The 14,393-nt window shown below is 42.2% G+C and overlaps 1 protein-coding gene across 1 annotated transcript in view; it reads right to left on the bottom strand.

Annotated features, from left to right (window-relative positions):
* Positions 1–1,527: 1,527 nt before the first annotated feature.
* The window catches only part of CALCOCO1 (calcium binding and coiled-coil domain 1), a 48,682-nt gene continuing 35,816 nt past the window's right edge, over positions 1,528–14,393 (bottom strand). Inside the window, exon 13 of the mRNA XM_073662975.1 lies at positions 1,528–3,731. Within this exon, the coding sequence (XP_073519076.1) occupies positions 3,726–3,731 (6 nt within the window). The 3' untranslated portion in view covers positions 1,528–3,725. The remainder of the gene's footprint in view (positions 3,732–14,393) is intronic.

Genomic DNA, 14,393 nt, shown 5'->3' on the forward strand with positions numbered 1-14,393 from the left:
AGAATTTAAATTATGTTTTCTCTGAACCACCATAGTATTTCAGAGTCAAACATATCTGGCTGCAATCGCATAGCCAGGCTCTGATTCACGCTGCCTGCAGTTCAGGTAGCATGAATCTAATGACAGGTCCTCTTTAAATAACAATCACTATAGAGTAGGGTTGAATGTATATAATGGATTGTGAGTTGCTAACATGCTGTAAGTATTTGCACTCCAAAATTTAGGTGTGAAGGCAGGATTGGGCTGGTCCACAGAGGAACAAGTGAATCCCCTGGTAGACCCCTGTGCAGGGGTAAGCCACTAACCCCCCAATATGAGCAATAATGGCACAAAACATTTGATCTATGTACAGACAGAAGCAGCATCTCATCATTCATTCAACAAGCTACCTAGTTTATTATTGTATAGAAGCAGAGGTAAATATGTGAAAGAGGGTAATGTAAGATTTGCATGTAGCTGAACAGTGGCCCCCAGAGTCAATGTCACTGGTGGGCCTTTGTCACCCCACTCAAACACTGCATGAATTCTTTCTTCTGCAGACATCAATTCAAAAACTGTATCTTTTTTTAAATTAATCTTTTCCATTTGCACTTTTTGTGCATGGAATTGCTAAATGTCAATTATGCTAAACTGTTAGAAACCACATAGTAATGAGAAAAACTAAATAAAGTAATAACATTTCTTACATACACATTTTAGCTATTGCAAAGTATAGAATGAAGCTGCACATTGCAACTCTCTACAACTGATGTTCTGAGAAACTTTATTATACTTTTTGAATAGCATATTTCAGGAAATACAACAAGCCTGTGACGGCGGTGGGTATGGACCCACTGCGCCACTGGCCGGTCTTACCCTGGAGGTGTGTGACTAAGTGGTCTTCACTAGCGTCTCTGATGGTGAGGATAGGCTTGGGCTGTTAGGTAAGTCACTAGGTGCCACTCCAGGGCAGTTCCCGGACCAGCAGCAGCTGACCTACGGGTCAGAGGCAAAACACGAAGTACAGAGGGCGCAGACAAAGACGTGGTCAGACAGCCCGAGATTGGGGTGGACAGCACAGGATCAATATACAAAGGCGGGGTCAGGAACGGAGAGGTCAGAGAAAACAAGGAAACAAGCTGGGTTGGTAACAGGAGAGACAAAACTATAATGCACCTTGGCAGGATACTAGAGACGCACTGCAACTAGGGACCTGAGTACAGGCAAAGTGTGGAGGGAAGAGCTGCCTAATATATCCCCTGCTGGCAGGGGATAGGCCAGGACACAGAGGGTTAAAGTGCTGCAGAGTCTGGCCACGCCTCCCTATAGCCAGGTGGAGACTCTTCACCAACAGGGAAATGCAGCAGAGCTGGGAGTGCTGCAAGAGGCAGTTCAGCGCGATGGCCTGACACTGGGTAGATCAGAGCAGTTAACGCAGTGAGTAGGACGGCGCTGAGAAGGCATGCGACTTATCAGCATGACGAACCGCTGACCCTTCATTTTTATCTCTCCTGATATGTCTGTTTCAGCATACACAAAGCCAGACAGTGACAATTGCCAATTTATTCATATGTTTAAAAAAGGAATAAGAAAGGAACACAAAACAGTTTTCCAAGAACAGATACTCCAGAAATGTAGAATTCATATAAGGATTTATTAAAAGACAAGTCAGAGAGTCGACAGGTCTAATTTAAAATAGCACTCTTACCATTGCACTACATTACATAAATGACACCCCCATTGAATAAAAACAATGACACACACATTACAGAATTTGATAAACACCCGGGTGTCCTATCACAATAAAAATACAATTTGGAATATGTTTTTTTTGTATTGATAAAACAGAGACTTTTGGCTAGAAATGTTTTTATGCATATGTCTTTCTCTATTATTTTGGTGATGAGGGGATTCACCATTACCAAATGCCTATTCCTTAGTCTTCCCCACCATGGAATTAAGTTTTTACATAACTCGTTACAACTGTTATTTTATTGCTTGTGCAGGGGCAGAGACATACTGTTACGTTGGATATTTATTTCCGGCATGTACAAATATGCCTCATTGAGAAAACTGAAACTTCTGGCTGCTAAGCTGTAACACTGAATGCACTGAACTCAAAAGGTATAATTTAGCAAAGAGTTTTCATCAGAATTCTGGCATAAAACAGCCTCAAATGCTGCAAATTTTTTCCTTAACCAGAAGTTGCATAAAAAAGGTTGCGATTTTTGCCATTTTTAGTGCCAAAATGAGTAGATCTGGGGTGTGGCAAAGCTCGACCGGAAAAATTCATTATAATTTATGCCACTAAAGTGGCGTAAATTACGTAAGCAATGTACACCAGCCTCTGGATGGAGTTGCAATTTTAGCTGAGGTGCATGTCAGTTTAGAGATGGGCCTAGTTAACCTCTTAATGAATTAGGCACAGTTTCCTCAAGCTCTGCCGTCATTAAAGGGAATCTGTTACCAGGTTTTTGTCAACTAATCTGAGAGCAGCATAATGTAGAGATAGAGACCCTGATTTCAGCAATGTATCACTTACTGGGCTGCTTAGTACAGATTTGATAAAACCACGGTTTATCAGCAGGAGATTATCAGTGGAGGACTAGTAAACCTGCTGCCATGTAGTCCTCCATATTCATGAGCTCTGTATAACTCCACCTCCACAACGGATTGGCAGCCTATGTACAGTGTACACAGAAAGCTGCCAATCAGTGGTGTGGGCGGGGTTAGAGCATTCAGAGAACTGCTAGATCTGCAGCAGAGAAAACTGTAATTGTATCAAAACTGCAGCAAGCAGCCCAGTAAGTGATATGTAGCTGGAATCAGGTCTCTACTATGCTACTCTCAGATGAAGTTGCAAAAACTCCAGATTCTCTTACTGGCGTACAAAATGGCAGTCTTACTTAATCGGTTCCAAAGACTTTACAACGTAACTCAATATTGAACACAAGATCTGAATATGAGAGCCTAGCACCCTTCTCAGTAAGTAATAAGTAACCATACTCCTACATCAAGTCTCTCTAACTGTGCGGGGTTACCAGTGTCAGTCACTATATCAATATTCTGTCTTTGTTTTGCCAAAATTTCCTAAAAGAATGCAAAAAAATGAGTAAACATTTACTTATAAAAAAAACTTGACACTAAAACAAGCATAAGAATAGAAAATATATAACATATAGTGAGAAATATAAATGTATCTGGTGACGTTACATATGACGTATGCTTCCACCTTAAGAATATTATTGCTATAGACTTGATGGCAGTTTAGTTTGGTGCTTTAGGTGCCTTTCCTACAGAAAACAACACTGTTATACATATTATTAAGTGTCCTACAATTCAGAGCGGAGCTAACCTAGTGCCAAAGTTATACTGCCAGGTGAATATTGCAAGTATTAATGTAAAAGGTCAGTATTGGGTTACAATGTGCTAAAGAAACAGAATTATTACATTTGTGTAACTGGTGGCAAGTGTGCACAGAGCAGGCGATAATGCTGCAAATGGTACAGAAAAGTAGCTCATTGGAAAAGAATAAAAAGAAAAACAGGCATAGAAGTCTAACTCATAGTTCAGTCATTGCATAATGGCGGCTGTCTGGACGCGGTGCAAAACTTCCCTGGCGCCATAATGGGAAGAGAACGCAAGAGCTTCATAGAAAGGCATGACTTCAGTGTCTTTCTTTTCCATTTGTGGGACGTTGCTTCCACAATCTTCTAGAAAAACGTTTTCGATGTGAGGATCAGAAGTTACCACTGCAAGAAAAATAAATAAAACATATTTGACTGACATGTTACTAAAAGCACAAACAGCCCCGAGAACCAAAAACATTACTGGGGAACCGATCATCTAGTGTTACTGCCATGCACTCGTGTGTAGGTGTCTGTACAGTAATCCTGCCTAGCTACAGGGTGGGCCATTTATATGGATACACCTCAATTAAATGGGAATGATTGGTGAGATCAACTTCCTGTTTGTGGCACATTAGTATATGGGAAGGGGAAAACTTTTCCAGATGGGTGGTGACCATGGTGGCCATTTTGAAGTCGGCCATTTTGGATCCAACTTTATTTTTTTCAATGGGAAGAGGGTCATGTGACACATCAAACTTATTGAGAATTTCATAAGAAAATCAAAGTCTCCAACAGTGCTTAAAAATAATACAGAACAGTGCTATTTCTTAGCCTCTATTCACATCTGCATCATGGTTTCTATCAGAATTGGTCTAACACCACCTTGCCAGACCGGTGGCCTGATGGACATCACTGAGATCCTATACACCTGTTATTGGGTTCTTTTGGTCTCCACTACCCTTCCTGTTAATCTTTTTTTTTTTACTGGTTTATGTGGTCTTATTGTTGTAAACTGGGAAAGAAAAGGTGTTAAGTGGTTCAATAAAAAAAAATGCAATGGCACCTGTGACCGCAATTTTATCACAGAAAGAAAATCATGGAAGACCACAGTGTCTTTTCTGTATCACATGGACAGCTAATGCCGCACCATAAAGAGAATATTTAGGTTAACGGAATTCACACTTGAATTTTCAGATTAGAAGTTGACCTGTCACCAGATATCGCAATACAAACTGAATACGTTATTAAAGAGATCTCTTAGACCTGATGAAACTGGTGTATTTGCTTTGAAAACCTATACCAGAATGGCTGTAAAATCCTATTTGAAACTTTTCATGCCCAATATTAATATAAGCAGCTCATAAATACTCCAGCCTCATCAGGTTTTAAAGATGTAGTTAATAATGTATGTGGTTTGTACTGTGAAATTTGGTGACAGATCTGTCATAAAGTTAGGTTTTAAGGTGGGTATCCCATTTATTATCACAGTAGTAGAAGTGTGCAACAGGCTGATTTGGATGCTAGATCTGTATTATGCTCTTTTTTATGATTCTGATCACATTAATTATCTGATAATAAACTGGGGAAGACTCACTTAGGCCGAACTCAGAAGTGCATGTATCACGGTCTGAGTACGGACTGGCTGTGGGTCTCCTGACCAAACCTGGCAGCCTCATATATGGCTATTGCAGGGATGTCAAACTTAAACCCATCGAGGGCCAAAATGAAAACTTGGACAAAGTAGCGGCCAACCAGTATACAGAATAATGGGCCCCAAATAGTCCTCCATACAGAATAATAGGCCCCACATAGTCCTCCATACAGAATAATGGGCCCCAAATAGTCCTCCATACAGAATAATAGGTCCCACATAGTCATCCATACAGAATAATGGGCTCCACATAGTCCTCCATACAGAATAATAGCCCCACATAGTCCTCCATACAGTATAATGGGTTCCACATAGTCCTCCATACAGTATAATGGGCTCCACGTAGTCCTCCATACAGTATAATGGGCTCCACATAGTCCTCCATTCAGAATAATGGGCCTCACATAGTCCTCCATTCAGAATAATGGGCTCCATACAGAATAATGGGCCCCAAATAGGCCTCCATACAGAATAATGGGCCCCACATAGTCCTCCACACAGTATAATGGGCCCCACATAGTTCTCCATACAGTATAATGGGCCCCACATAGTGCTCCATACAGAATAATGGCCCCACATAGTCCTCCATACAGTATAATGGGTCCCACATAGTCCTCCATACAGAATAATGGCTCCACATAGTCCTCCATACAGTATAATGGGCCCCACATAGTGCTCCATACAGAATAATGGCCCCACAAAGTCCTCCATACAGTATGAGCCCCACATAGTCCTCCATACAGTATAATGAGCCCCACATAGTCCTCCATACAGTATAATGAGCCCCACATAGTCCTCCATACAGTATAATGAGCCCCACATAGTCCTCCATACAGTATAATGGGCCCCACATAGTCCTCCATACAGAATAATGGGCCCCACATAGTCCTCCATACAGAATAATGGGCCCCACATAGTCCTCCATACAGATTAATGGCTCCACATAGTCCTCCATACAGAATAATGGGCCCCACATAGTGCTCCATACAGAATAATGGCCCCACATAGTCCTCCATACAGTATAATGAGCCCCACATAGTCCTCCATACTGTATAAAGGGCCCCACATAGTGCTCCATACAGTATAATGGGCCCCACATAGTCCTCCATACAGTATAATGGGCCCCACATAGTCCTCCATACAGAATAATGGACCCCACATAGTCCTCCATACAGAATAATGGAGCCCACATGCCGTCCTCCATGCAGTGTAATGGGCCCCACATAGTCCCCAATACAGAATAATGGGCCCCACATAGTCCTCCATACAGTATAATGGGCCCCATATAGTCCTCCATACAGAATAATGGGCCCCAAATAGTCCTCCATACAGAATAATGTCCTCACATAGTCCTCCATACAGAATAATGGCCTCACATAGTCCTCCATACAGAACAATGGGCCCCACATAGTTCTCCGTACAGTATAATGGGCCCCACCCTGTGGGCCAGATTTGGACATGTATGGCTTATTGCATAGCTCGCAATTAAAATCTTGTCTGGGAAGGATTTGCAGATGAGGGTGCTGAGTCCTGGACACGGGTGTCTGAATTCGGGCTCAGGCTCTTTTTGGTGCGTTATCAGTGTAGGACAGTGTAGGATTGCACTAGGCACGGAGAACACTTCTGGGATACATAGGGTGATCCATAAATCCCATCACCTGAGTGCCCTTTTGGCCTCTGTTTCCAGTTTGTTGTGTATGGATCAGGGGAGCAGACTGTGCTTTTCTAACTAGCGGTAAAATATGTATACTATGTATTACCATTGAAAGTATAAGTGGAGGTTTCCAACAGAATTCCTTCAAGATCCTTCCGAAGGAAAATGTAGAAGCTGATATGGTTTGAAAGATGTCAATATGAATATGGCCATTTTTTGCCAATGCAATTTCTCCACAAAATGGATAGAATTGATAAATTTCCCCCAATATGTCTGTCAATATTTTTGTCAAGGTGCCTTGTCTCATTCTTTTTCCCTCTGATATTTCACTTGCTCCTTTCCTCCCCCTTTCTCAACTCTCTTCAAAAGACTTCTATTTTGATTTTATCCATTACACTTGCAAATTGTGCAGCCTCCTCCTCCTCCCTGCCCGGACCCCCATTCTTTCCCTCTCTCATAGCTTCTCCCTATGTCTGACTGCAGGAGAAAAGAATCTAATGATGCTGAAAATTGATTCTGAAGCGTCCTGACAATGCTGTACATCTTTCCCCCTCCCCGCCTGCCATCTTTATGGCCTCCGGCTGTAAAAGTCCCTTTTACTCCCACTGGAGAGAGGCGGATTTATATCGGCGCGGCGCAGGCTGCATCCCTTCTCTGCTGTGCCCTATTCCACAGCAAAGGGGGGAAATGTTTGCCAAACATCACCTGTGTCTTGTGTAGGAAACTTCTGACAGTCGTGGGATCAGAAATCCCCTCCTCATATATCCTAAGTCAGATAATGTCTCATTTGTTTGCCCGACCTGCAGGGTAAAATGTCTGATTGTTCGGCATTTTCGGGTTCGGTGTGATTCTTGCTTCCTTTCATTATGTATTACGGCTCATAGCATCAATACGCTGAATAGCTCTGCAGCTACGACAAGTGTGACAATGAGTGTGATCAGTCTACTGCCAACATCTGCAGATGTCTTCTGTATTGGGGAGCTGCTTCTTCACATTTGTGTTACATTTTGTGATACAGCGTCTAGTCTTCAGAGGGGAGCAACCTGCTCATTTTACAGATAAAAAGTATTCACACCCTATCTATAGATTTGCAACATTTGTGTCAAAAATAACAAAACAAAAAAACCCAGAACAGATCAGTACCCCTTACATCTTCCATAGTCAGAAAACTCCCGATATACACTATGGGCCCGATTTATTCGAGCAGATTTGCCTATTTTTGTCTAGATTTTACTGCTTTTTGTCTTGCGTCAAATTTTAAGTTACGCCTATTTTGAAGACTATTTTCTATTTATTCGTCTGTGTTTTTTTCTCTGGTCACCATTGTGCGTGTTTTTTTTTATTTTCGCTGTTTGCGGCCAATTCATTATTTTTTTTTTTTTAAAAAAAAGTCATAATTTTTTTGTGCAAATATACCCCAGACTCCCCCGGAGTGATTCTTTTTATGCCAGAAATGTTATGCAAATGCAACATTATAATGTATTATGTGACTTTTTGCCTGAAATTGGTGCAGAAAAGGTACAAGACAAAAACAAAAAGCATTTTTGACTGCGCAAAACTCATGAACGCTAAAAACGCCAACGAAGTAAGTTCATGGCATTTCTTCCTTCCTAATTATTCCATAATCATCTATGAGTGGTATTATTGAAAAATGGAAATGTTTTGGAACCAATGCAACTCGGCCACGAAGAGGGACCACGTAAAGTTACAGAGCAGGGTCACCGAGTGCTGAGACGCATAATACAGAAATGTCATCTTTCCCAGTGCACTATTCTTCAGGCATTAACAACCGCACAGAAACTGAACGGGGAGCTCCATGACATGAGTTTCTATGGCCGAGTAGCAGCATGCAAGCCTTAGGTTATGTTCACATGGCGTCTTCTCCTACGTTCAGTGGTTCCCTTGGGGCTTAAGTCCAGACCCCCCGCAATATGGGATTTGGGTGTATGCGCTGATGGGGCCTTTGACTATAATGATACAGACACAGTGTGCTCTGTCGTGCATTATTTTTGAGTTGGGCAACAAGATGTAGCCGACTATATCTTGCTGCCCACCTCCAATAGGCGTATAAGCCCAAAACAACGCCCGACAGAGCACACTATGACTGCATCACTATAGTCAATGGCCCGTCAGCACATACGCCTAAATCCCATTTTGCGGGGGCCAGACGTAAGCCCCAAACTTCAACTTGTCCTACAAAAAAACCCTCATGCGGCTCTGCTGATAGAAAAATAGAAAAATTGTTAACTCTTGCAGGAAAAAAAGGAAGAAAACTGCAAAAAAAAGGAAAATTGGTTGCATTTTTCAGGTCATGTGCACACCGTTTTTTTTTTTTTTTTGAGGCGGTCTAGTGGAAACCGCTTCTGTTTGTTCTTGGGGAGTTTTTAGAGGACTTTTTCTTTTCCAGAACTACTTTGAACAGTTCTCAAAGTTTTCTGAAAACTTTATTTTTTTCTAAAGTGTTTTGTGCCACCTTTTGATTGGACAGTGTATAGTTTGGAGTGGATTCTATCAGGAGCCACTTCACAAAAAAAGTGACAAGCAATTTCTTTTCTCCCACCAGGAGTATTAACAACCAAAAGCAGAAAAAAACCCTTTAAACGAGCACGCTCGGGTACTCGCCGAGCATTTGTGGCGTGTTCGGCATCGATGAAAGTGTTGCTGCGGCTGCATGCGTCACATCTGTCATACACCTCCACATGCAGGGATTGCATTACTAGCTCATCACTAGTAATGATGTGATGATGTCATATTCTCTTTACAGACAGATTCTGCAGCAGCTGCAATGAGTCCTGTTCAGAGTGTTGGTCACCACCTACTAAACATATCAATCAGACCAAAAATACTATTAGACGTTATTAAAGGGAACCTGTTGCGTGGTGCATGCACCCCATTTGTGAGCAGATTAGAGCTGTCAATCACCGTGCAGTCCAGACCACGGGACTCCTGAGCCCAGAATGACCTGGAATTACACTACAGCAGATTATACTGACTATTGTCACACCAAGCTATATATTAACCTGCTGCCCACAGATTGGGCCACAATGCCATGCTCTGTTTATAGAGTAGCTGATCAATAATAAGTATCCATTCCGCATCTGTTCACCTACACATTCAGGTTTTAGGTTTACGAGAAGCCACTTCAACCATCATTGGTTTCAGATGATGAAAAGTGAACTTGAAATAGGAATTCACTAAAATGGAAACATAGAAATGTCACAGGGGCCTCAATGTTTTGGTGATTACAGGAACCTGGCTTAAAGGGGTTTACAGTTTCATAAAACCTGTCCCCCAGCTGCAGTTTGTTTAAAAAAAACAAAAAACCCAATAGTCAGGGCTTTACTTGCCTTACCTAGGACCAGGGCCGAATCTCCACCAGTGTCCCTGGTGTCTGTTATTGTCTGTAGCGCTGATGTCATGTCCACAGCGCTGCAGCCAGTAACTGAGCGCAGCGGTTCTACCCGAGTTGCAGAATGAGCCACTGAGCTCACTGACTGGCTGAATTGCTGACGATGTCATGACAATAACAGACACCGGGAGCAGCAATGGAGACTCCGTGCTGGACCCGGGGAGGGTGAGAAAGGAGCGGTTTGTTTTATAAAACAGCAGCCGGGAAAAAGGGGTTTTCCGAAACCAGAAAAGGAGGACTAAACAAGTCAGCAGCTTCTAGTGGTGTATACATATGATAAGATCCTCCCAACTGGGTACACCTTGTCACGGTGTGATGACTTTTAGGCTGTGTACACACTGTGCGTTTTTGGTACATTTCTGCGGCTTTTTTTCCCCTGAGCGGAATTGGCTCAAAAATGCTAGGGAATCCTTATGCCAGTTAAGTTAATGACAATCCTGGAGTGATGTGCATATGATCAGTAATTTTCCTTTCAGGATTTGCTGTGCGTTTAAATCTGCAGCATGTCAATTCTTTGTACGGTTTTGCCGCGTTTTTCACCCATTGACTTCAATTGAGTCAGTCAAATCCGCAGCAAAAATGCAGGTATAAAAATGTTTACAGATTTGCTGCACATTTGACTGACTCAATTGAAGGCAATGGGTGAAAAAAGCGTCAAAAACGCACAAAGAGTTGACCGCAGGTCACAGGCGTCGGCTGATGAAAGAGTACTACTCCCATCAGCCTAAGTCTGCTGTCACTGATAACAGCGAGAACAGGCGCTGCTGATGGTAGAAGTCATCAGCAGGCGCCTGTGCTCACAGTAAAGAAAAAAAAAAAAAGTTGAAATAAATAAATATTGAAATAAAAAAACACATTATACTCACCTAAAACCAAATCCCTGAAGCCCATGTCCCCTGAAAAATATCAAAAATAATAAACCACCATATCCCTCACCTGTCCGCCATTATCCACAGTGTCCCACAGTGAGTGGATCATTTGTAGATGATGTGACCGTTCTACCCGGAAGCAGGCTACACACTGACAGGAGCATAATAGCTCCTACAGTGTATAGCGGTGAGCTGCTGTGAGAAAAGTCACACGAGTTCATCAGCTGATGAGCTCCGGTAATCTCACTTACTGCACTGCCGGTTGAGAAAATTTTCATGCAGCAGCAGTGCCATAAGTGAGGTCACCGGGGCTCTCTCACGGCAGCTCAGCGCTATACACTAACACAGGAGCGATTACACTCCTGTGTCAGTGACTGCTGATGTGACTGCTGTGCAACTGATCCAGATTCTCGTGGGACACTATGGATTATTTCATCACTTCGGACAGGTCAAGGATATAATTGTTTTTTTTATTTTTATTTTTTTACAGAGGACAATGGCTTCAAATGGATTGGGCATTAAGTGAGGTTGCTTTTTAGTTTCTGTCTTTTACAGGGGATAATGGCTTCAGAGGATTGGGCGATAGGTGAGTATAACTGTGTTTTTAATTTTTAAATAAATGTGTAAAAAATGGGGTAGACTTTTATTTAAAATAAAGGATTTTATTCTTCCTATGTCTTTATTTAAACACTTTTACTATGGGGTGAATAATGGGGGCATTTTATTACTCTCCATTACTAACCTCTGGGCTTCAGCTGCCAATACAAGGCTGACCTGAACCCCAACCCTATTACCCCACTTGCCTCCGCACCAGGGCAAGTGGGAAGAGCAGGGGCTAAAAGCCAGATTTGGCGCATCTTATTGATGTGCCATTTCTGGGACAGTTGAGGGGTGATGTTATTAGCCTTGGAGGGGGCCAGGATCTATTAATATCAGTCCGCCGCTGTCTGGTTAGCCTTTGCTGGCGAGATTTTATAGGGGACCCTGCGTCAATTTTTTTCTGGGGTCCCCCTGTAATCTAGCCAGTAAAGGCTAACTAAACAGCTGTGAGCTGTTATTAATAGCCAGGGAACATGTTGGCCTAATGGTCACTTCCTAGGATAAAAATACCAGCCCTCACTTGCCCCAGAAATGGCACTTCATATTTGAAGTCCCAATTCTGGCACTTAGCGGAGGCTCTTTCTGATGCCCTGGTGCAGTTGCAAGGGGGTAATGGGGTTACATAATGGAATTCAGGGCTGTGGAGTCCGAGTCCGTGTCCATTTTTGTGGAGATAAATGATTAGAAAAAACTCCAGCACCTTCTCCGTATCCATCACAAGAAATGTAAAGTTAAAACGTCCATTTTATTAGTTCCATTAAAAAAGCGCCACAAGTAAGGCAGACCTTACGCGTTTCGAACCAAACAGGGGTTCTTAATCATAGGTTACATTTAACCATAGCAATGTAACCTATGATTAAGAACCCTTGTTTGGTTCGAAACGCGTAAGGTCTGCCTTACATATGGCGCATTTTTAATGGAACTAATAAAATGGACGTTTTAACTTTACATTTCTTGTGATGGATACGGAGAAGGTGCTGGAGTTTTTTCTAATCATTTATCTGCTTCTCATCCCTGGATTTGCTACCAAGGATTTCCGTGCACCAGTGGACCCTTACGGCATATGCATGGTAGGCTGAAATTTTCCCTTTTTTTCCTTATATGTCCATTTTGGTGGAGTCGGTATAAAATGGACCGACTCCAACTCCTGAAATATAGAATAAATTGGGTACAGTAGTTCAATGCAGTTTGTGGGGAATATTTTTTCATAATAATTTGGGAAAGTTATGAAATGTTCCATAAATGTCTGTCCTATTCCTGATCTAAGGGTCTAGACTTTTAGCTGAGATGAATCTGTGCTACATGAGCCATGTATGAGGGAGTCGGAGTCATGGAAATTGAGGAGTCGGAGGTTTGGCTTACCGACTCCACAGCCCTGATGGGATTAGGTGTCGCTGACACCCAGCCCTAGATTTAGTAATGAAGAAGTATCAGCCAGACAACCTCATTACTAAACCTGTAAGTAAAGAGTTAAATAAACACACACAGAGAAAAAAAACACTATATTTGGAAATAAAACAGACACATTCTTTAATCATTTCAATTAACCCAATATACCTACCCCAGGTCTGACAGTGATCCAAAGGTTAGAGTGATGTTCCATGTTTCTTTTTTCAAATTTTTTTATTTAGGTCCAAAAAGCATTCATTGTAGAAAAATGCATAAAAAAACGCACCAAAAATGCGTGTTTTCTGCATTGTTTTTGCTGCCAAGAGATGCAGAAACGTTGCAGAAATTTCTGTACTCAAATACTCAACATGCGCCCATAGTCTTACGCTTTTTTGATCAAAAACATTGTTTACTAGTAAGTACCTAATATTATTTATATGCACTATTGCTTTTTACTTACTTATAGCAGTGTATATGGTCATTTTGTTTCTCTCAGGTTATATAATATATTAAATATATATATATATATATATACACATACATATACATATATATGTACACACACACATACACATATATGCCACTGCAGTTTTTGAAACAGCTTTCTTTTTTCAGCCTGAAGGAGAAGTATAAGGCTCTGTGCCCACTATGCGTTTTTTAAGCGTTTCCGCAGCGGCAATTCTGCTGCAGAAACGCTTAAAAACGCTTGGTAGAAGGTCTGCAATGTTCCCCAATGATAATCCGCATGTGCTGTGCACATGCTGCGGAAATTTCCGCTGCGGATTATCATTGCGGAAAAATCCGCAGCACTACCAATTATTTTGCGGAATCACGGTGTTTTCGCCACCATTGACTTGCATTTAATCGCTTAATATCCGCATGACTACATGTGCACATACGGAAAACATGCGGTTCAATATGCGGATGGTACCTGGGTTTGGAGAAGAGGAGACTCTCCTCCGGACCAGGGTACCATAGTACCTGTAAAAAAAAAGAATAAAATAAAAAATATACATTATACTTACCTTCTGATGGCCCCCGGTGTCCATAGCGATGCGTCCTGGCTTGCCGGCAGCTCGCAGTAGACTAAAAGGACCTGCGGTGACGTCATTTAGTCACGTGACGGGTCACGCGACCGCTGACGTCGGCGGTTGCGTGACCCGTCACATGACTAAAATGAAGTCATGGCAGGTCGAGTCCACCGCGAGCTGCTGGCAAGCCAGGACGCATCGCTATGGACACCGGGGGCCATCAGAAGTTTATTTATTTTTTACCATTCTTTCAGTCACACTATATAAATCCATGTCGTTTGCATGGATTTATATAGTGTGACGAAATTGTCAAGCACTTTCCAAGCGATGCTAAAATCGCTTGGAAAGCGCTTGTCAACCCGCATGCGGAAATGCATGTGAAGAACGCTTCACATCCGCATGTCCCTGGCAGGAAAAACGCATGTACAATCCGCATGTGTTTTTTCTGCCAGGGAGATGCA

This window comes from Phyllobates terribilis, unplaced genomic scaffold (assembly GCF_046119375.1).
Source record: "Phyllobates terribilis strain yellow unplaced genomic scaffold, ASM4611937v1 Scaffold_2__4_contigs__length_985480577, whole genome shotgun sequence".
Classification (NCBI taxonomy): domain Eukaryota; kingdom Metazoa; phylum Chordata; class Amphibia; order Anura; family Dendrobatidae; genus Phyllobates; species Phyllobates terribilis.